At 47.9% G+C, this 23,381-nt stretch overlaps 2 protein-coding genes across 6 annotated transcripts; one reads left to right on the top strand and one right to left on the bottom strand.

The window, feature by feature from the left end:
• Positions 1–5,783: 5,783 nt before the first annotated feature.
• ZNF263 (zinc finger protein 263) lies at positions 5,784–14,695 on the bottom strand. 5 transcript variants are annotated; one of them, XM_055240943.2, is made up of 6 exons: positions 13,419–14,695; positions 12,387–12,567; positions 11,868–11,941; positions 11,472–11,598; positions 8,666–8,782; positions 5,784–7,849 (listed from the first exon to the last, which is right to left on the bottom strand). In XM_055240943.2, exons 1-6 carry the CDS (start codon positions 13,803–13,805, stop codon positions 6,684–6,686), a joined length of 2,052 nt encoding a protein of 683 aa, XP_055096918.1. In that variant the 5' UTR covers positions 13,806–14,695; the 3' UTR covers positions 5,784–6,683. The 5 variants fall into 5 exon arrangements, with proteins under 5 accessions (XP_055096918.1, XP_063472993.1, XP_055096919.1 ...); XM_063616923.1 differs by having other exon boundaries at positions 11,868–11,902; positions 13,419–14,190; XM_055240944.2 differs by lacking the exon at positions 8,666–8,782 and having other exon boundaries at positions 13,419–14,672.
• A 50-nt stretch (positions 14,696–14,745) lies between these two features.
• Positions 14,746–23,381, top strand: LOC129461691 (inorganic pyrophosphatase-like). Its single transcript, XM_063616936.1, has 2 exons — positions 14,746–15,315; positions 20,327–23,381. The coding sequence occupies exon 2, from the start codon at positions 22,198–22,200 to the stop codon at positions 23,065–23,067; it is 870 nt and encodes a 289-aa protein (XP_063473006.1). The 5' UTR covers positions 14,746–15,315; positions 20,327–22,197; the 3' UTR covers positions 23,068–23,381.

A 23,381-nucleotide genomic window follows, 5' to 3' on the forward strand; every position in this document is an offset into this window, starting at 1 on the left:
CTGGCTGTGTCGCCCAAGCTGGAGTGCAGTGGCACGATCTTGGCTCGCTGCAACCTCCGCCTCCCGGGTTCAAGCAGTTCTGCCTCAGCTTCCTGAGTAGCTGGGATTACAGGCGCGTGCCACCACACCTGACTAATCTTTGTATTTTTAGTAGAGACGAGGTTTCACCATGTTGGTCAGGTTGGTCTTGAACTCCTGACCTCCTGATCCACCTGCCTCAGCCTCCCAAAGTGCTGGGATTACAGGCTGAGCCACCGCGCCCGCCCTGTGAATTTTAATAAAAAGCAAATGCCCATTTTCCATGTTTGAAAATATACAAGCTATTCTTACTATCCTAACTCAACTTCAGCATAAAATTTATTCAAGCCTCCTCCAGACACCAACTCCCTCTGGGAATTTATTCATAATTTAAGTAAAATTGGGAAGAATTTACATTCCTTTTTTCTCCTTTCAAATTGTAAGTGCAGTTTTCATTTAATGGAGTTCTCCTATTTTTTATTGTTCCTAGGTAGGTTTGTTGTTGCTGTAAGTGGGATCCTTTTTTATTAGTAGTGATTGCTGATATTTTCACCTTGTAAATTCAGTAGTTACCTCTTTTTTGTGTCTTATTTTATTACCCAGAACTTGTAGAGAAAATGTATCAACATTGCCACTGGGCATCCTTTTTACATTCAGTTTAGGCTTGATCTGTGCTTTCTTGGCTTATTCAGTCTGCAGCCTGTGGAAAATGGGAGACCTTTAACATCAAGCAGCTTGACTTTTTCTTTTTTTAAGATTACTCCATAATAACTGCAACCTGGGGTTGGATGAGGGCGAGGGTAGTAATTACTCTTTGCTTGATGTTTTGTCTCTTTTGAAAGAGCTTCCAAGCCTGGGTCAGGATGGATTGTGGAAGTGGAGGGGGATGGCAGATGATGACTCTGGGCAGCTCTCTAGTTCTTTTTAGTTTGGGTCTTTCATCAAACATCATCATTCTTTTTAGTGATAATAAATTCCTAGAGTGACCGAGAGTCACCCCAGTTTTCAAAAGTACTCATTGATTCTGGAAACTTCCTGTTAACTGTTTCATGTGCTAGACAATAGCATGTTGTTGGAGATTCAGCTCTGAATAACCAAGAAAATGAATGAGAACAGACCACCACGGGATATGTAAGGGCCGGAGCCAAAGTGAGCATAGGGAGGGCCTTTGAGACTTGGATAGCAGGGGAGGTGTCTGAGAGGACAGTGCGTGACTTTTGAGCTGGGCTTTAAAGTTGTGAAGCAGGGGCTCAGTCTCTGAGGTGGGCACGTGTATCTCCCAGGCAAGCTGCAAGGTCCCTGGACCGTTGCCTTGGGGGCCTCTGGCGAAGAGCAGGAAAGACAGGTTAAGGCCAGTGTCCTTGGGGGACATCCTACGATTTTAGGCGGGTCTCGGCCAACGTAGGTCTTGACCGCTCCACCTCCTGGATCTCTCCTCTCCGCTCTTCCTCCTCACTGCCCTGCCCTGGTCCAGGCCCCCTTCACCTTCTGCGTCGACTCTGCCTCTTCAGTTGCCCTGCCTTTTCTGTCCCCTCTCCATTCTTGCCCGACCCTGTACCAGAAGAGAGCGAACTAAAACAAAAAGGGGAGCCTCGGGCTTTAGACGCTTCGTGGGCCTCCCACTGTTTAAAGAAAGGCCCAGCCCCTAGGGCGGCCCCGCGCTTCCCTGGCGCCCTCTCGCACGCACCCCAGCTCGGCTCTCCCATCGCCTCGCTCGGCCCTCCGCGCCTCCCGCTAGACCGCGAGGGCCAACGGGGGAGTTTTAGAGGGTGCAGGTGCCCCACCGCTACGAGTCTAGGAGAGGAAACGCTGGCGGCTGTGCGTGGAACGCTGTAAGGGAGGGGAGGGGCGGTAACTTGGGCGGCGGGGGCGTGATCGTGGCCCCAGGGGTCTGGGCACAGGTCCCGGGACGGCCGCGGGAGGAGGACCGGCCAGAGGGGAGGGAAAGGCTGGGACTGGGCGCAGGGCGGCCTTCGCCTCTGGGAGCACAGCCGACGCTGAGGGGAGCGGCAGCCCCGAGGCCCGGGGCGGCGGTTGGAGGAGGTTCGTGGGCCCGGCCGCGTGTGAGTCGATGCGGAGCAGGAAGCGTCTGCTGTGCCCAAGCCTGAAAAGGGAGTCTCTGGTTCTGCAAATCACTCCTGGGGATAGGAACTTCTCCGAGAAATCCAGGCACTCACCCTTGTGCCGGGTGCTGGGGCCGGACTCCTCCCGGGAGGCCCAGGAGAGCCGAGAACTCCCTCAAGGGCAGCAGCACCTCGGGAGTGGGGAACTGGCCTCCCTGAACGGAATGGAGGGCAAGCAATTCCTCATGATGTCCAAAAACTTAAGCTGGGCTTCAGAACGATTCTCCTTAATGTTTTTCTTTCCCGTTCTCGCTGCCTGGAGAAATATTACTCTCCTTGGAGCAGGTTGGGGATGCTTGAGAGCCACCAGATTTCTGACGGAGTCTTTTGAGACATTTAAGGTGTTTCTGTAGCTAATTGAGACCAGTAACATTAACTGGAAGATCAGAATTTTTTTGTGATCAGAGTCATTTTTCCTCAACCATTTTGTCGTTGTTGAACTTAACCTCGATCATTCCCAGTGCCTCTTCACTGTACCACTCAGGCAAGGTTTAGCTGCTCTTATTGAAAAGCGTATGATGGGAAGGAAATATTAACCGCCCTTTCAAGAACAGAAGTCAATTTTTAATTGGGAGTGCTTGCAAGTTAGACTGAAGAGTAAAAGAAAATATTTCAAATAAATAAATAAATAAATTTTGCTTGAATTCATCTAGCTATTCCTGAGGTCCTGACCTCCAAAATTAAGTCTCCTAGTGCTAAGAAATTTGCTAGTTGGTTTTCCTGTAACACACATTAAGACACTTTACATGACTTAGTTGTTTCAAATGCTTGTGAAACACAAAAATTACAAGTTTTAAAGCAGTGGTGATTTTGCACATTCCAAAATAGTATAGGTTAATGTAATGAATCATTCTTCTTTAAAAAGTGCTGAGTCTAGGCCGGGCGCGGTGGCTCACGCCTGTAATCCTAGCACTTTGGGAGGCCGAGGCGGGCGGATCACGAGGTCAGGAGATGGAGACCATCCTGGCTAACATGGTGAAACCCCGTCTCTACTAAAAATACAAAAAATTAGCCGGGCATTGTGGCGGGCGCCTGTAGTCCCAGCTACTCGGGAGGCTGAGGCAGGAGAATGGCGTGAACCCGGGAGGCGAAGCTTGCAGTGAGCCGAGATTGCGCCACTGCACTCCAGCCTGGGGGACAGAGCGACTCCATCTCAAACAAAACAGAACAAAAAAGTGCTGAGTCTAAAACCTCAAATTTCAGATTATGGTGCTGAGACCCAAAAGTTCTTTCATTACAGCTATCAAAACTTTTAAAGTGACTTCTGATGGATTTTTCTTAAAAATTCAGTGCTTTTAAAACTCTTCCAGTCTATGTCCCACCTCTGGCTTTGTCGTCATTGCTCCCCAGCCTGACCCTGCCAGGCCTTTTCACACGGCTTAGATGTGGCACTGGTTCTCACCCACGAGCCACCCTGCTGGCTTCATGTGCTACCTTTGCTAAGGATGTGTGGCTGTTGCTCAGGGTCACTCCACATCTCCCAAGACCCCTTTGTACCCATTTGGACTTAGAGGCTAGAGGTCCTTATTGTCCCAGGGTTAGTCTCCCTGTGACATAAAAGCCACTCAAACTGTTTTGGCTTCTTTTACAAGAGCCCTAGTGGGCAAAAAGTATTAATGTGAAAAAGCACTAACTTGGACATCTCTTGCAGTGACCTAGTTCTCACACTGCTATAAAGATACAGAGACTGTATAATTTATAAACAAAAGAGGTTTAATTGACTCAGTTCTGTGTGGCTTGGGAGGCCTCAAGAAACTTACAATCATGGCAGAAGGCAAAGTAGGTATCTTCTTCTCAAGGTGGCAAGAGAGAATGAGCAAGCACACAAGTGAAGGGGGAACTGCTACACTTTTAAAACCATCAGCTCTCGGGAGAATTCAGTATCAGGAGAACAGCATGGGGGAAAACCGTCCCCATGATCCAAGCACTTCCCACCAGGTCCCTCCCTCGACACATGGAGATAACAATTAGAGATGAGATTTGAGTGGGGACACAGAGCCAAACTGTACCAGACCTCATGGGGCCTGCAGTAAGGGAATCAGACCTACTCTCTCAAACATGAGTTACAAGGGAAGGAGATGTCATCAGTCCCTGAAATTCCTGCCAGTGTGGTCCTCAGTGACCTCAGTCAGTGTTAGGTGCTTAGAAGGAAATCTTTTGGATCATCTGTGGACAGTTGGCACAAATAGAGTACTTTCTTACATGCCAGGCATAGTGCTGCTTTATGTAGTTATTTTCTGTGATGTCATCTCATTAAAACAGGCCAAGAACAGCTAAGCATGTGAAGTTTACTAGAAGGGGAACTAGACTGAGGATTGAGTGAAGCGTTCCACTGGAATGCCTTTTTAGAGCAAATACCTGAGAGTCATTTTCTAGCTTCAAGCTGCAGTGTTCCAAGTATGAGCAGCACCAGTTGGACCACATCATAAGATCTGTGTGGGTGATGTTTCCAAGGGAGGGAGAGTAGATGGAAGGGGCGCTTTCCAGTCTCTGTCCACATAAACTGCCATCTTAACCAGAGTGCTTTGTAGGAACACCAGCTTTACATTCCATCTAATTCATGCCTCAGCAGCTTGGCTGTCCCTGTACTGCTCCACTGGAGTGTGGTCCTTCTCCTACCACTGTTGATCCTACTCTGATCTCTCTAATCCTAACCCTCCACTTCCCTGCCCTCAACCCCCACATCACCACTGCCCTCCTCTTGTGAACAAGCTGATTAAGAGGAAGTTACAGAAATGAGAAATAGTGAGATATTAAAAAACTGGCTCAGAAAACCAAAGAAAAACTCATACTAAACTGAGGCAGGGCTGAGAGGAGGAGCAATGGAGCGCAGTTTCCATAACTTCAAGTTGCTATATCCATCAGCCTGTTCCCAAAGGACTGTTTCTTCATCTTTTTCACCCAAAGAACAGCTGGATACCTTCCTCCAGGGCCGTATCCTGAGGTGTTTTCCTGGCATCCGATTTCCTACTCATAGAATACTCCCCCGTTTCCCACAGATACACACTACTAGAATTCCTATTTCTGATATGCCATTCTAAAACGTAATGCTAGTAATTCCAGCACTTTGAGAGGCCAAGATGGGAAGAACGCTTGAGCTTGGGAACTCAAGACCAGCCTGGGCAAATAGTGAGACCCCATCTCTACCAAAAAATAAATATAATGCTTTCCCTTAATAATTGCGCCATCTCCTATATCTTCCTACCATTAATAATCAATAACTCAGTTATATTGGGACCATCTTAGCTTCCACCCTGGAAATCAGTTGCAAGACCAAAAATATCCCGTTCTCTAAGAGTCAGATCTTCCTCAGCTACCGAAAAAGAATGTAAACATTCTAAACAAAGAATTTTAAACATTTTTACTGCTATAGACCACAGAAGGAAAGAGTACTTTCTAGAGACCCTATGACAGCATCACCCTAGCAGCCATTTGGCTTGACCCTTTGTTACCACATGGCAGTCCCAGCCTGGGGGCTGCCAGGCCCTCACCTACCTCTGCCTGTCTGCTGCCTCCTTTGTCAGAATTTTCCTGACCAACCCAGTAAGTCTATGAGAAAGCAAGGCCTCTGCCCAAGGCAGAGGGGAGACAGATCAACACTCGTGCGTCTAGACAGAGGCTTTCAATGAAGACTCACACACATTTATGTTTCCTGAAGACATTTACTCCCATCCAAACATTTTCAACAGGGAAAGACACAATCCCCAATTTCCCCCTAGGATTCACATTTTCAATTTTCCAGGGAATCTCTCTTTCCTGGAATGCTCTTGTTCCTCTGGCGTCAGGAACAAGACTCCAGAGCTGTTTATTTTTCTCACACAGGTGTGGAATCTCATTTTCCACAAAGGGTTATCAGACACCTACTTCCTCTGCCAATTCCTGGGCTGACCTGCAAATTCCACCTTATTATTGCCCTTGGGCCTCTGGTTCCTTTTTGTCTGAGGTCACATTTACATGTGTGATCGGCCAATGGGCACTCCTGTTTGGCCATCGTAGGGCACATGGTGGCTTGATCTGGACTGCCCATGGCTTCCCACCTGGGGCCTTCGGGACAGCTGCAACTCACAACCAGTCTTTTGTTGACCTTCAGCTGATTTCCCAGGACACTTGACCCCTCTTCTTTGGTCTCAGGGGCCCCAGAAGCCCAAATACTCCTACTGAATGTCCCAAATGAGGAAGAAGTATCAAAAACATCACATGGATTCCCAAAGTTGTTAAGGTAAACTGGACAGTCAGGCACCCAAATCACACCTTGGCTTTAAAAAGACCAAGAGGGTAGGAGCACCCTGGGGCAGGGTGGACTTAACAGAGAATTCCACCCTGAGGTCACCTCAGAGACTTGCCATCCTTTCTCATGCAGACAGAACTCCTTTTCAGTTTTATGCCAATCCTCTGCTGCCTCTGCACCTCCCTCACAATGAGCCCCCATTACCTGAAGAATGCAGAGGTCATTTGGTCGGCTGGGCAGGGAATACCAGCTCTTGCCAACAGGCTCCTCTGAATATGCCACCTCACCTGGGGCAAAGAGAAACCCCACTGTTACTAACCCGTGTGAGTTCTCTGATGACTCATAAGACGGGAACTCCGAGAGAAGCTTTCTCCACATTCAGAACATTTATAGGGTCTCTCTCCCGTATGCGTTCTCAGGTGGCGAATCCGATTGGAGCTGTGGGAGAAACTGTCTCCGCACTCATGACAGGTATAGGGTTTTTCTCCTGTGTGGATTCTCTGGTGCCTGATTAAATTGGATCTATGAGAGAAGTTTTCCCCACAAAGGGTACATTTATACGGTTTCTCTCCTGTGTGTGTTCTCTGATGTCTGGTGAGGTGCATGCCCTGCCGGAAGCTTTTCCCACAAGTCAAACATTCAAAGAGCTTCTTCTCTGCCTTGTGGGCTCCATGGTTTGTAAGAAAGGGGGTGCTGTCACTCACAGCTTCCCCACACTCAGAGAAGGGGTAAAGTCTCTCTCTCTCATGAGTTCTTTCGTGAATGACAAGGTGTGAACTCCGAGAGAAACTTTTCCCACACTCGGGACACTTATAAGGTCGCTCTCCAGTGTGAATTCTCTGGTGCCGAAGGAGGTTGGAACTGTGAGCAAAGATCTCCCCACACTCAGGGCACTTGTAGGGCTTCTCCCCTGTGTGTGTTCTCTGGTGCCTGTGGAGGTTGGAGTTGCAGGAGAAACATTTTCCACAAATGTTGCACTGATAGGGCTTCTCACCCGTGTGGGTGCGCTGGTGGCGAGTCAGATGGGTGTTCTGACTGAAGCATTTCCCACATTCAAGGCACTTGTGGGCCTCCTCTCCCAGGTGTGCTCTGTGTAGTGACAGGAAACGTGGGTTCCCACCAAAGATTTCACTGCAGTCCATACCCATACACAGTCTTTCAGCGGCATGTATTCTCTGGTGCCTAATTAGGTTTGAGTTATTAGAGAAATTTTTGCCACACAAGGGACATAAATGGAGTTTCTTTGGCTGCAGTTCCTTTGGTCGCCCCAGTTCTCTGCCACTTGAGGCTCCTGCCAAGGCCTGCTCCATTCCACCCTCTGGGGGAGGCGCCCAATCCCCCTGTGGCCGGTCACGATGTCTTCCCAGCTCAGGACTCCAGGGCACCTCCCCTCGGGCCTGGTCAGGAAGCAGCACCTGAGGGTGGGTGTTCTCAGAGGACACAGACAGAACACCTTCCAGGTTCTCAAATTTCTCTTCTCCTGGTAGAGAGACAGAAACCAAACCCATACATTATTTCTATGCTGGAGAAAAGAAAATCCCACCTGTCTGCTGCTGCCTGTTAGGTCAGCAGCCCAGAAGTGCTACTTCTACCTCAGTCTCCCATCCTCTCCTAAAGGTAAAGCACTCTGGAGAAGCATCAGGATAAAGGGTCGGGCCACTGGTCAAGGAATCAGAGCCAAGACCAGTCTTAGAATTTTCCTTTCCAGCTGAGCCTCTTGCTCTGCTCTTCAGGAATGGGTGGGATGGAGCAGGGCTGAGACTAGGGTGGGACAAGTGAGCTCAAGAGTAAGGGCCTCCTTGAACTCTACACCCTGGGTTCCTCACTCGCCTCACTGGGATGGAGAATGGCAGGGTCAAAGGATATAATGTACCTCTCTGGCAGCTGTGCTGGGCCGGCCCTGCACCCAAATCCTCAAATGCCTTACTCTGCTGGGCGCGGTGGCTCACACTTGTAATCCCAGCACTTTGGGAGGCCGAGGTGGGTAGATCACCTGAGGTCAGGGAGACCAGCCTGACCAATATGGAGAAACCCCAACTCTACTAAAAATACAAAAAATTAGCCAGGCGTGGCGGCACATGCCTGTAATCCCAGCTACTCGGGAGGCTGAGGCAGGAGGATCGCTTGAACCCGGGAAGCGGAGATTGCGGTGAGCTGAGATCGCACCATTGCACTCCAGCCTGGGCAACAAGAGTGACACTCCATCTCAAAACAAAACAAAACAAAACAAATGCCTCACTCTTAACTGTGAGAGCCTTGCTGCTTGCTGGGCAGGTCGCTCATCTTCATTCCTTACCTGGAGCTGGACCTCTGGGGTTCAGGCCCTCCTTGCAGCTCTGGACACTGGGATCCCATAGCTTTCCTCCTTGTCCCACCTGGGTGCCTGAGACCTCCTGACTGGGAATGTGAGACTCTGTTCACAATGAAAGAAAGAGATTTCTGTACTGCCACTTTCCTCTACCAGGGTAGGGAAACAATCTTGTTCCCTGCCCTCAGTGGATAAATACAGAATGCTCCATAAATCTGACAGCAGTTACTTGGAATATACACAAGCTGTTCCCAGTGGATACGTCTAGAGAAAGAAATTATGGGAGGGAGACTATTGGGTTTTTTTGTTTTTTTTTGTTTGTTTGTTTTGTTTTTTGAGACAGAGTCTTACTCTGTTGCCCAGGCTGGAGTGCAGTGGCACGATCTCGGCTCACTGCAACCTCTGCCTCCCGGGTTCAAGCGATTCTGCTGCCTCAGCCTCCCAAGTAGCTGGGATTACAGGCGTGCACCACCACACCCGGCTAATTTTTGTATTTTTAGTAGATATGGAGTTTCACTATGTTGGCCAGGCTGGTCTCGAACTCCTGACTTCAAGTGATCTGCCTGCCTCAACCTCCCAAAGTGCTGGGATTACACGTGTGAGCCACTGCGCCCACCAATTTTTTTTTTTTTTAACATATTCATGGTACTTGGAATTTTTTTTTGCAATTAGAATATACACTACTGTAATTAAAACAACTATAAAATGAACATGGTCAGTTCCTTGAATAATCCATTTAATATCATAAAAGAGCCTTGTCTCTACATATAAATACAAAATAGAACTAAATTTGAACGGGCAACTCCAAGGAAAGAAAATATAATAGACAATCAGAAAAGGACCCAGGGCTCTAAGAGGACCATGAGATTAAAACCCACAAGTGCATTTCTATGCTGTGCCAAAAAGAAAAACAAAAACCTCCACCTCCAGCAAACATGGACTCCAACAGAAGTTTAATTCCAACAAGCTGTAATCTGATCTCCTATTTAGCATCTCTCACTAAAAGGGCCATGTTCAACTTTGGACATCACAGCAGTGAAATGTAATATGGAAACTGGTACAGTGGCACACTTCCTGACTGAGGCAGTAAGAATGCTTGAGCCCAGAAGTTCGAGAGCAGCCTGGGCAACAGAGTGAGACTTAACCTCAAAAAAAAAAAAAAAAAAAAAAAAAAAAAAAAAAAAGGCTGGGTGCGGTGGCTCACGCCTGTAATTCCAGCACTTTGGGAGGCTGGTGGATCACCTGAAGTTGGGAGTTCAAGAGGAGCCTGACCAACATGGAGAAATCCTGTCTCTACTAAAAATACAGAAAATTAGCCAGGCATGTTAGCGCATGCCTGTACTCCCAGCTACTGGGGAGGCTGAGGCAGGAGAATCACTTCAACCCAGGAGGCAGAGGTTGCGGTGAGCCGTGAGCCGAGATTGCATTGCATTTGCAGAATTAGTGTCAACAAATGTATAGCTGTGATAATTTTTAGGCAAACCTGATATATGGAAACAATGTGCAGTGTGTCTTTTTTGTTTGTTTTGAAAGAGTCTCACTCTGTCACCTAGGTTGAGGTGCAGTGGCATCACCATAGCTCACTGCAGCCTTGACCTACTGGGCTCAGGTGATTCTCCCCTCAGCCTCCTGAGTAACTGGGACTACCACCACCACACCAGTGAGTCTTTCAACTGGTGTGTTTCAACATAGTCCAACAAAGTCCTTACCCAATCATAATGTACACACAGTCTTGTTTTATGTTAAGACTTCCCCCAACTTTTTATTAAAAGAATTCTCATACATACAGAAAAGTTGAGGGAATTGTACAATAAAAACTAGCATATCCTCCACCTAAATCCAACTATGTGTCAGTCTGTCATATTCCGTAGGCATAATTTTAAAACTCTGAGTAACAGTACAAGACATAGGTGCATCCTAATTTATGATTTAGCCTACTTTGGAGCTATACATTGTTTCCAAATTTCCACAAGGCCCTCCCCACTTTCTGAATTTTTATGGGCTGCGAGAGATGATAGGCTGGAATGTTGATCCTACTACCCCTGAAATTGTTGTCTTTGGGGACGAGCCTGGAAACACTAATGGGGCTAGGCGCGGTGGCTCACGCTTGTAATCCCAGCACTTTGGGAGGCCGAGGCAGGCGGATCACGAGGTCAGGAGATCGAGACCACAGTGAGACCACGGTGAAACCCCGTCTCTAGTAAAAATACAAAAAATTAGCCGGGCATGGTGGCGGGCGCCTGTAGTCCCAGCTACTCGGAGAGGCTGAGGCAGGAGAATGGCGTGAACCCCAGAGGCGGAGCTTGCAGTGAGCCAAGATTGCACCACTGCACTCCAGCCTGGGAGACAGAGTGAGACTCCGTTTAAAAAAAAAAAAAAAAAAAAAAAAAGAAACACTAACGTAACACAGGAAACACTGGCGAGCTCATTAAGAATAAGCATCTCAAAATTGCAAGGAATCAACCATTTAGAGCCCCCCCAGGATCCTAGGGACACTACATGTGTGTGATGCTGGCATATTGTCACTGCATTGGATTTGCTCTGCCCTAGGAAGTCCATATGGCTCAGACTCGCCTTAGGCTCTGGCAGCTGGGCCTCCAGTCCAGGGCTGCCTGTGCCAACTGTGCCACTTGGCAGATACATGACTCTCGTACAAGGGACTTTAGACAAAGGGAAGTCTCCTGTAGAGGCTTCTTGGCAAAACTCAGAGTCTGTGTCCAGGAGGTGAATGAATAACGGGCAAGACCCTGGTCAGAAATGGCGCAGTCATCATCCCTGGAAAAGAAGTCCTTACCCAGTGAGTCCACATTCTCATAACTCTCCTGCACCGTGTCCCTGGAGAGGACCCTCTTACTAGGATCCTGATGCCCCCACTCCTCCTGGGAGATGTACATTGCCACGTCCTCTAAGCTCTCAGCCAACTGAAACAGCACAAGATCTCCTTTAGCCCCTGATGCACCAAGAACAATTCAAGCAGAGTCATGAGTTAAAGGGGCAAAATCCAGGGATGCCAAGCACACGTCATGGGGGAAGAAGGGTGTCAGGCCTACAAGTGAGGCGTGAAATAGACAAAGCAGTCGGGGAGATGCTGTGGTAAGGGAGAAAGGACCTTCCACATGGAGAACCCCCCACCCGCAACACTCAGGGGAGGAAGGGTGCTGGGGGGAGACAATGGAAACTTCCACATCACCTGGGGCCCAGTCATCTCCTTGTCTTCCACGTTCCCTTCAGGAGGAAAAAGAGAAAGCCAGGGAGCAGAGAATGCTGAGGGTGACAGAAATTATAATGAGAAATGGCATTCCTAACTCTTGGCAACCCAAGGATTATTAAAACACAGTATCCATTCCCCAACACCCAGTCTCTGCTTTTGGGGATGACGCTAAACTGCAGAGAGGCCTAATAAGCTGATATCCAAAATGACACGGTGAGAGGGAAGGAATACCAAGAGTCGCACTCCAAACCCTGCATCATTCAAGTGGTTCTAAATCGCCTCTGTTCTGCATAAAAAAGGGCTCTACTGAGACTCCCTTCCCTTCTTCCCCCAGCCCAAGGAGAACCCACACCACCAACTGCAGGTCTTCCACTCTACAGGTGACAACCTGAACTTCAGAAATTCCTTCTCCTTCGCACCAGTGCTACATCCTGCTAGTGTCGGGGGCAACCCCCAAGCCCCTCCTCCCTCCCACCTGCCCAGATAACTGTGCCTCACCCCTCTCCTTTACAGCCTGGGGGTCCCTTTGGGGGCTGGGGCCTAGCAGCTCCTGCAGCCTGGGGCCAGGGCTTCGCTCAGTCTCCATTGGCTCCAGCTTGAAGCTCGGTGACTCTCGTGCTGTTTCCAGAGGCAAAGGCTCCTCCAAAAGCACTTCTGTTCCCCGCCCATGGTTTGTGACCTGGGAACCAACCCACATCACTCATCATCACAACAGGGCCCAAGAGGAAGGGAAATTAGTATAGGATACTGAGAGCAAGCCTTCAACAGAGAACCTCAGGCGATCCCTTTGGGCCCAGGCAACAGAAAAATGCTTTACACTAAAGGCTTTTGTGATCCCATGTGCAGGGGGAGGGGTTAGGGAAAGGGCCCACTCCCAGAGCACACCTTCCCCACACAGCTCTTAAGATACACCTCACTCCCTTTTGCTCTTCCCACCTTTTCTAGGTGCTTCTATTCCTCACTGTAGGATAAGCTAAATTGGGGTAGCCCTGGGGGCCAATAACCTCAGGGCCTCGGTGCCAAATTATCTTTCAAAGTTCACAATTAACGGAGGCCCAGCTTTGCAGAGAAGACCAGACCGTGGACCCTAATGTAACAACAGCTAACAATTACTAAGCACTCATTATAAGCTAGTAGTGCTCACAGCTTTACATGCTGCTCTCCCTCTAAGCCCTAGAAATATGTTAATATCATTTTACGAATAGGAAAACAGGCCGAAAGAGATCAAGTAACTGGCCGAAGTAACAAAGCTAGTACTAGCAGATTGAGGATTTGAACGCTGGCAATGTAACTCCACGGCTAACACTAACTGTTGCAGGGACACTGCCTCCGCGTGGAAACAGGGCACTCTTCACTGCTTTCGTTCATTTGGGGAAAATCTGGAGGATGAGTGTTCCAGGTTAAATCACAAGTCCTCTTCCCCAGGTAAGGTCTACTCAGGGCAATTTACTTGAATTCGATCGAGGGCGCAATGTCCCAGTGCTCAGGGCTAAACAAACCACAGATAAAACAGCTCTTTCTCTCTCTCACCTGTTGTCTCGGTCTCCCAAGCTCTCTCTGCATGTCCTCCACAAGGGTCACCGCTTCTTCGCCGCTCTCCGGATGCAGCTCCTGCACCCTGCTCTGGATCTCCTGGGGCAGGATGGTCAGGAACTGCTCCAGCACCAGCAGCTCCAAGATCTGCTCCTTCGTGCGCATCTCAGGCCGTAGCCACCCATGGCAAAGCTCTTGGAGCCGGCTGAGGGCTTCCCGGGGACCAGCTGCCTCTTGGAAGCGGAACCTTCTGAAGCGCAAGTGGGAGGCCTCGGGGCTCGGCCCTGGGTCAGGCGGGGGCAGCTCCTGGCTCCAGGCGCAGTCCTCCTCCAGCTTCACTATCAGGAGCCCTTCGCGTTCCTGGGAGCCCCTGCCCGCCGCCATCGTCAGGTCTCCAGAGCGCCTTAGCCCGAAACCAGCCGTGCGCGCCTACGAAGGCGCCCTGAACCCATGTAAGGATGGACGGCGACAGCAGGAGCCCGGGGCCGGGGGCTCCCAGTCCAGGCCGAGAAGCCCCGCTCCAGCCCAGGCGCGGCCGGCTCCGGCGCCTAGGCCTCAGTCGGTACCAGGCGCCGCCACGCCGGCCCCGTGGTCCAACTGGGCCAGGACTTCCCCGAGACAGGAACCGAGCGCCACACTTCTCACCCTACAGAGAACCCACGCAAGACTCAGACCTCTGCACCCACGCCGGAAGTCTCAGCGCGCGAGTTAGGCGTCCACAAGCCCACGGCGCCTGCTCGTGACCAACTTCCGGGTCACGTTTCGCAAACCCAGCGCCCATTGGGTCAGGTTTCGCCACACACTCACCACCTACCAATGAAAAGGGAAGATTTGCCTGCGGGGGCGGGACGAGCGAGGGACCAATTGGAGACGAGAGGCGGGGCCATGGGGCGCGTCCTGAAATTCTGGGAGTGATTGGGGGCAGGGCAGCTGGATCCAAGCGAACAAAACAAAAAACCTAAGGCGGTTGTGACTGGCGGGCAACCTGGGTTAGAATTACTCCGGAGCGCTTGGGAAAACGCAGAGATCAGGGCCACGCGCTCTCCAGTGCGTCAGTGTCGGGGTGAGACCCGGAAATCTGAATTGTTAATAAGCCTCCCCCGATGAATCCTTCTCCAAGCCAGGCCCCACCCGCTTCGGCTACTCTGGGCTGGCTGAAGATGGTCCCCCTCGCCCCTGCGGCCTCGTCGGCTCCGGAAGCCGGGGGCTCCTCGGCATCTCCGGGAGGCCAGGGAGCTAGCCGCCCGCCCAGTCAGTGGCGCCACGTGGCCTGTGGCGAGGGGCCTGCTGGGAGATGCAGTCCGCGACGCGTCCTCGCGACTGCGCGTGCGCCCTGGGCGAGCTCCCAAGAGTCGGGCGATCCTGAAACCCCGAGTCCCGCGGAGAACCCTGCTGGGCTTTGGGCTCGCTTCTGCAGCTGGACGTCCCAGAGGAGCGCTCGGGTCCGGGCCCGCGGCACCTGCTTCCGATTTTAGACCAGATTTTAAATCTACTCGAGACGTGCGGCGCCTGCAGTTCATTCTTCAAGTTTCAGTCTCTTGCCCAGCCCTGCAAGGGCGGGATCTGCCTCCAGCTCCGCCGTGGACTTTGATAGTTGGGGGCGAGTGGCAGGAGGGCCGCAGGGCCGATTCCCTATTGGGCGCAGTTGTGGGCTTTGTGTCGGTGAGCGGGGCTGCCCCGTTGTGAGGCGGCCCAGGTCCTCTGGGCCGTGAGATCCGCAAATGGAAGCGTCCTGGGATTGAATCTGACAATCAGTTACCGTATATTGAGCGCTTATATGCAGATCGATGCTGAAAACACGTTTGTATGAAGCAGATGCTATTAGCAGCCCCTTCCTACAGGTGGTGGCACTGAAGTCATTTGCTTGAGTCACACAGCTAGTCTGTCGCCAAAGGTGAGGCTACCATGATAGTAGAGGATAATATGGGATTAAAGAGGTCAGTTTGCGATGACTAAGTTGAAAGAGTACTGATATTTTAGTTTTTTTCTTTTTTTTTTTTTTCCGAGACGGAGTTTCGCTCTGGTTGCCCAGGCTGGAGTGCAATGGCGCAGTCTCGGCTCACTGCAACCTCCCCCTCCCGGATTCAAGCGATTCTCCTGCCTCAGCCTCCTGAGTAGCCGGGATTACAAGCGCCCGCCACTACGCCTGGCTAATTTTTGTATTTTTAGTAGAGACGGGGTTTCACCATGTTGGCCAGGCTGGTCTCGAATTCCTGACCTCGAGTGATCTGACCGCCTTAGCCTCCCACTGTGCTGGGATTACACGCGTGACAGGCGTGAGCCACCACGCCTGGCCTTTTTTTTTCTTATTTTATTCCAGGGAAGATGACAGATCCACAGGCTGCCGTGGCAGATGCAGAGCCAGCGACCCCATAGCACTCAAGGTCCAGTTTGGAAAGCCTTGTTTGCTCCCTAGGACCATTCTGGTGGTTTTAAGCATTCCTGTTTTTTTGTTTTTGAGATAGGGTCTTGCTCTGTCGCCCAGGCTGAAGTGCAATGGCACGATTATTAGACATTCCTATTTCAGGAGACATAGATTCTAGACTCATAACCAATTGCAGAAGACTGTAGCCTCAAAACCACTTTTCTCTGACATTTACTATGTAATCTCGGGCAAATTATGTAATCTCACTAAACCCCAAACCTCAGTTTCCTCATGTGTTTTGAGGGACTACTATACGCGCCTCACCTCATATCACTGGGTTAGGATGAAATGAGCTGAGCTACACAGGATGCTTAGAACAGTACCTGGCACATAGTATGAATCCGATAAATAGTAGCTGTTACGCATGCACAGCAAGTTCCTGAATGTGTACCTTATCTCAAAAAAAAAGCCACTCAGATTATTATTGCAGAATCTGGGGCATGGGAATGTTTGCAGAACTACACATACCTTGAGATAGGGAGAATGAGGGATTAATCATTTTCTATCTAAGGTCCCTTTGATCTTATGCTATTAATAGGTACTTAGAAGTAGATGAATTTAGGCTAGGTGCAGTGGCTCGTGCCTGTAATCCCAGCACTTTGGGAGGCCAAGATAGGCGGATTACGAGGTCAGGAGATCGAGATCATCTCCTGGTTAACACGTTGAAACCCCGTCTCTACTAAAAATACAAAAAAATTAGCCGGGCAGGGTGGTGCGCACCCGTATTTCCAGCTACTCAGGAGGCTGAGGCAGGAGAATCACTTGAACCTGGGAGGCAGAGGTTGCAGTGAACTGAGATCGTGCCACTGCACTCCAGCCTGGGCAACAGCAAGACTCCATCTCAAAAAATAGTAATAATAATTTAATTAAAAAGCAGATGAACTTTCAGGGCTATTCAAAATCAGTGGTGGTAGTAGTCCTCCTCCAATTCTTTGTGATCTGCCAGTATGTGGAAAACAGACTAGCTGGTATTAGACTAAGTGGTGTTAACAGGCCAGCAGATTTGTAGGGGTTTTTTGTTGTTTTTTTGAGATGGAGTCTCGCTCTATCGCCCAGGCTGGAGTGCAGTGGTGGGATCTCAGCTCACTGCAACCTCTGCCTCCCGAGTCCAAGCGATTCTCCTGCCTCAACCTCCCGAGTAGCTGGGATTATAGGCACCACACCACCACACCTGGCTAATTTTTGTATTTTTAGTAGAGACAGGGTTTCGCCATGTTGGCCAGGCTGGTCTTGAACTCCTGACCTCAGGTGATCCGCCCACCTTGGCCTCCCGAAGTGCTGGGATTACAGGCATGAGACACTGCACCTGGCCAGGGCCAGGGTTCTTAAGCTGCCCCCATGTCTGGAGCAGTGTTATCCAATAGAACTTTCTGTGATGGTAGCCATTGAGCACTTAAAATGGAGTTAGTCTTGCCAAGTATTACCATATGACTACCATATTGGCCAGTGCAGTTTCAGAGGATCCATGGATGGGTTTGGAGATTTGTGTAAACCTTTTGATACTGTATGCAAAATTGGATGTGTGTGTGTGTATGTTTGTATGTGTACGTTCCAGTAAGTGGGTTCATAGCTTTCATCAAGTTCTAAAAACCACCAAAAAGACTAAGAACTGCTACTTTAGGGCTTTGGTGAAAAGTAAGTAGTTAAGAGAAGTAAGTGCCTTTGAAACCACTACAGATTCTACTTTCTTCACACTGTAAGTCCTCACTCAATGTCTAGATAGGTTGGAAACTGTTATCTTAAGTGAAAGCACATTTTGTTATAAGGTTGATGACAAAAATAAATTAGTTTCATTATATGTCTTTTCCCTTTAAGTCCCAGTTTCCAAGACCCTAACGATGTTAAGTGAGGACGTACTGTGTTTTCTCATCTTCAGCTGCAGGCGACTTCGTGACCGTTGCAGAGAAAAATAAATTTGAATCTTCGACAAAGAACCCTTACTACTCCTGGTTTTAGGTCTCATGGGTACTAGACTCCGTCTCTGGGGCTTCTTTCATTCCCTAACTAGCTCTTACAGATTCCTTTGTACTCAAGGGGCCAGTTATCTGTGCCTGGTTTTCAAAGTGACATTTGGTGAAATCTACAGTGTTAAGACTTTCAAGTCTAGGCCAGGCATTGCGGCTCATGCCTGTAATCACAGCACTTTGGGAGGCTGAGGTGGAAGCATCACTTGAGGCCAGGATTTTGAGACCACCCTGGGCAACACAGCAAGACCCCATCTCTACAAAAAATAATTTTAAAAAATTAGCTGGTTGTGGTGACATGCAACTGTAGCCCCACCTATTAGGGATGCTGAGGCAGGATGATTGCTTCAGCCCAGGAGTTTGAGACCAGCCTGGGCAACATAGTGGTCATTTTAAATCGATGCTTTTCCTGTCTTTCATCTTAGGGTACATTCAGCCTCCGGGAGCTTCTGCCACTCTAAGCCTTTGCTACTTGCTACTCCCCCCAGCTTTGGTCTCTCCCCTCTTTTACTTGACTACAGCATTCCTTTGATCTATGACTTAGGGTTTTCTTTTTTTCTGAGATGGAGCCTTGCTCTGTCGCCCAGGCTGGAGTACAGTGGCGCAATCAAGGCTCACTGCAGCCTCTGCCCAAGTTCCAGCGATTCTCCTGCCTCAGCCTCCTGGGTGGCTGGGATTACAGGTGTCTGCCGCCATGCCTGGCTAATTTTTGCATTTTTAGTAGAGACAGGGTTTTGCCACGTTGACCAGGCTGGTCTTGAACTCCTGACCTCAGGTGATCCACCCGCCTCGGCCTCCCAAAGCGCTGGACTTAGGGTTTTCTTTGACCTGTACCACATGCTCTTTGATCCTACTCCTAGCTTTGAAATCCAATCATAAACAAAATAGCAAATTTAAATGGCATTTCATTTGAAATGCATTTTATTTTTATTAATATGAAATATATTACCTTTCCTCATGAAAAGATAAAATGAGGCATTTTACTCCACTTATATTTTGATTAAATGTTCTCGAGTTTAAATTTTCCTTTGGATTAACATTAACCAAACTGTCTTACTAATATTGTCTGATAATGTTAATATTTAGACATATTCCTCTATTTGCATATTAGATCACTATTTACCAACCTATTATTTTTTTTTCAGAGCAGTAAACTGTCAGAGATGAGGAGAGAGAGGAAAGAACTTGGAAAGAGGGCGCAACCCAAACTTGTCAGTGAGGGAAGGCATGGCAGGACACAGGGGAGACCACACTGGAGAACATTTCACTAGTTGTCTGGATTGATGGAAACACTCTTAGATATTTGTTTTGGTTAATATCAAGACAATCTACTTCTAGGCTTCAGCTAAAACAAACATGTAAAGATTGTTTTTGCTGGTTGCCAACCAAACCAGTTCAGATACCAATTTTTATTTGAAAGTCTCTTAACTGAAATTAATCCAGGACATAGTTTAACTACCACATTTACCTCTCTCTTCTTTTGGATTCAATAAGAGAATAGTTCTCAGTTTTAATATAGTCAGAATTTTAGGAAGATTAACTTGATATTTTGGTTCTCACTTAGATATCAAAATATTCAAAAAATGTGGTAAAACTAAATCAGTGCATTGACTTTAGCACAATTAATTCACTCCTCTTCCCAGAGATTGAAGGAGAATAGCCTTGAATTGAGCACAAAAGGATCTTCCCCCTATTTTGTTTTTGTTCTAATGTTTGTTTATTATTTTTCCAGTACACCTTTTGTACTCCTAGATTTTGTTCTAATGTTGAAAAACTGCCTGTTATGCTGGGCACAGTGGCTCACACCTGTAATCCTAGCACTTTGGGAGGCCAAGGCAAGAGGATTGCTTGAGCCAGGAGTTCAAGACCAGTCTGGGCAACAGAGAAAGCCCTTCTCTCTACAGAATTTTTTAAAAATTATCAGGGCATGATAGCACATGGCTGTGGTCCCAGCTACTCCAGAGGCTAAGGTGGGAGAATCCCTTGAGCCTTGGAGGTCAAGACTGCAGTGAGTTGAGATTGTGCCACTGCAGTCCAGCCTGGGAGACACTGCAAGACCCTGTCTCAAAAAAAGCCAACTGCCTGTTAGAGGCTCCAGGTGAAATAATCCTAATTGAGAAGGAAATAAATAGGAAATTTCTGTCCTGGAAATCAGCCTGAACTCAGGAAAAATCAGTGTGACCCAGACTATCATGTTCCCTGTATTTCTTATGACCAGTATATCTAGTCCCAAACCCTGACCTGTACTTCCCACTGGAGCCTAGAGCAGAGCCGTGGGTGCAGGAATAGCAGGATTCCAAAGGAAAGAAACAATTACTTGACTCCAGGAGAGGTGAGTCTTCACTGGAAAGAAACAGGGGAAGAAAGAAAAGTAAAGTTCAGCCTTACTTGGAATCAAAGGATTTGGGATTCTATGTAGCAGTTTCTGTTTTCTCTCTACTACTTTAATACAACTCTTTTTTTCCCCTCTCTTTCTCCTTGGACAGGGTGATATCTGCAATTTCTTTTTCTTACAGGTTTTGCGATCAGGAGAGAAAATGCAGATTCTTCAAAGCTGAAGAAATGTCAGACTCTGCATCTATTGTTACTTCAGAGGAGAATAAAATGGAATCATCAATTTTACAAAAAAGACTATAAACACTTAGGAAATCCGTGGAGAAACACCCCAGATTTAGCAAAGCTTGTAGATGATCAGAATCTCTCTATAAGGAGAGAAACCTGAGAACAGAATGGGAAGGCGAACTCAGCTCTTAGCTTTTTCTTAGTGTTTATAAGCAATCAGCTCCCAATTCAGGGTGTTTTAACTGGGAAGCCATCCCATATTTTCCAGTTTGGGAGGCTTTTCCTAGTACTTTGGGAGGCATAGGCAGAAGGATCACTTGAGCCCAAGAGCATGGGACCAGCCTGGACAACATAGTGAGATCCCATTTCTACAAAAAAAAATACAAAAATTAGCCAGGCATGGTGGCAAGTGCCTGTGGTCCTAGCTGCTTGGAAGGCTGAGGTGGGAGGACTGCATGAGCCTAGGAGATCGAGGCTACAGTGAGCCATAATCACACCACTGCATTCCAGCCTGATACCCTAGAAGCCAATACTATGACACTGTGTTTCTGAAAAAAGAAAAGCTTTGTATTGCAAGTCGACTCACAAGGAGACAGGAATATCAAGCTCAAAGCTGTCTCCCCATGTTGGCTTTAAGGCAGTTATTTTTATTAGAAAAGGTTCAGGCGGTGGATTCTGAGATTAGTAGGTGATTAGTGGAAGGAAAGGGGAGATCTGGGAAGTCCTTGGGCTTTCGCAGTTACCTCTTCAGGCTACTTAATGGGTCTCATGCAAATTCAGGGACATCATGAAACCTGTGTTCAAAATTCAGGCTGTGACATCAGCAAGCTCATTCTGTGCAGACTCCAGTCAGCCTTATTGGTTCCAACAGATTTCTGCTTGTTCTTCTTCTATCTTATAAGGAAGGAGTTTCAGCATTTCAGCAAGTTGTTTCTTTTCTTTTTGCGAAGGAGTTTCGCTGCACCGCCCAGGCTGGAGTGCAATAGCGTGATCTCGGCTCACTGCAACTTCTGATTCCCGGGTTCAAGTGATTTTCCTGCCTCAGCCTCCCAAGCAGCTGGGACTACAGGTGCCCACCAACCTGCCGGGCCTCGAACTCCTGACCTCACGTGATCCACCCACCTCAGCCCCTCAAAGTGCTGGGATTACAGGCGTGAGCCACTGCACCTGGCCAGCGAGTTGTTTCTTATCTGCCATCCTGCAGACTCAAGAATTTCTGTTAGTTACTGATTTAACTCTTTGGGGCAGTTTCAGTAGCCACACATTTTTTAAGGCTCCTAGAAAATTAAAATAGCACAAAAATTATGGTATATTTTAAATATCTGCATTTAAGTAACATCTTCACTCAACACAAGACCACAACTGGATATTTTATTGGTGATAACTTCAAAAATCTAAAACTTAAGGCCTTTAATAAAGATGAAATCATACTAAATGGCCCTACTTTGTACTCTTTTCCTCTTTTGTAGACACAGAGCCTTGCTATGTTGCCCAGGTTTGTCTTGAACTCCTGGGCTCATGCGATCCTCGCACCTTGTCCTCCCAAACTGCTGGGATTAAAGACGTGAGCCACCGCACCTGGCTCCTACCTGGTATTTTATGGTAACTCTTCAGCCATCTCTCCCCAACTAGGACCCCTCTTTAAGAGGAAAGGAGGCTGAAGGTCAGCAGCAAAGGACTTGAGTCCCCTCACCTTGGTCAGTGAATGGGAGGGACACACTTCCACTGCCTTGTCTCCTGGGTTTTATTGTTGTTTTAATAATTCTTAACTTTTCTCTCTCCTTGTCAGCCGGCGCCACGTGCGGGCTGGTGGCTCTCAGACACCATGAGCGGCTTCAGCACCTCGGAGTGCGCCGCACCCTTCTCCCTGGAGTACCGAGTTTTCCTCAAAAATGAGAAAAGACAATATATATCTCCATTTCATGATATTCCAATTTATGCAGATAAGGATGTGTTCCACATGGTAGTTGAAGTACCACGCTGGTCTAATGCAAAAATGGAGATTGCTGCAAAGGACCCTTTCAACCCTATTAAACAAGATGTGAAAAAAGGCAAAGTTCACTATGTTGCGAATTTGTTCCCGTATAAAGGATATATCTGCAGCTATGGTGCCATCCCTCAGACTTGGGAAGACCCAGGGCACAGTGATAAACATACTGGCTGTTGTGGTGACAATGACCCAATTGATGTGTGTGAAATTGGAAGCAAGGTATGTGCAAGAGGTGAAATAATTGGCGTGAAAGTTCTAGGCATATTGGCTATGATTGACGAAGGGGAAACCGACGGGAAAGTCATTGCCATTAATGTGGATAATCCTGATGCAGCCAATTATAATGATATCAATGATGTCAAACGGCTGAAACCTGGCTACTTAGAAGCTACTGTGGACTGGTTTAGAAGGTATAAGTTTCCTGATGGAAAACCAGAAAATGAGTTTGCTTTTAATGAAGAATTTAAAGATAAGGACTTTGCAACTGATATTATTAAAAGCACTCATGACCATGAGAAAGCATTAGTGACTAAGAAGACGACTGGAAAAGGAATCAGTTGCATGACAACAACTGTGTCTGAGAGCCCCTTCAAGTGTGATCCTGACGCTGCCAGAGCCATTGTGGATGCTTTACCACCACGCTGTGAATCTGCCTGCACAGTACCAACAGACGTGGATAAGTGGTTCCATCACCAGAAAAACTAATGAGATTTTTCTGGAATACAAGCTGATATTGCTGCATCGTGTTCATCTGGATGTATTAGATGTAAAAGTAGTAGCTTTTCAAAGATTTAAATTTGTAGAACTCATCTAACTAAATTCTGCTGTGACCAATCCAATATACTCAGAATGTTATCCATCTAAAGCATTTTTCGTATCTCAACTAAGATAACTTTTAGCACATTCAAAGTAGTTGTCATTTGGAAGTCACTTGTGAATAGATGTGCAAGGGGAGCACATATTGGATGTATATGTTACCATATGTTAGGAAATAAAATTATTTTGCCAAAAAAAAAAAA

The sequence above is a fragment of the Symphalangus syndactylus genome, chromosome 14 (assembly GCF_028878055.3).
Source record: "Symphalangus syndactylus isolate Jambi chromosome 14, NHGRI_mSymSyn1-v2.1_pri, whole genome shotgun sequence".
Lineage (NCBI taxonomy): Eukaryota > Metazoa > Chordata > Mammalia > Primates > Hylobatidae > Symphalangus > Symphalangus syndactylus.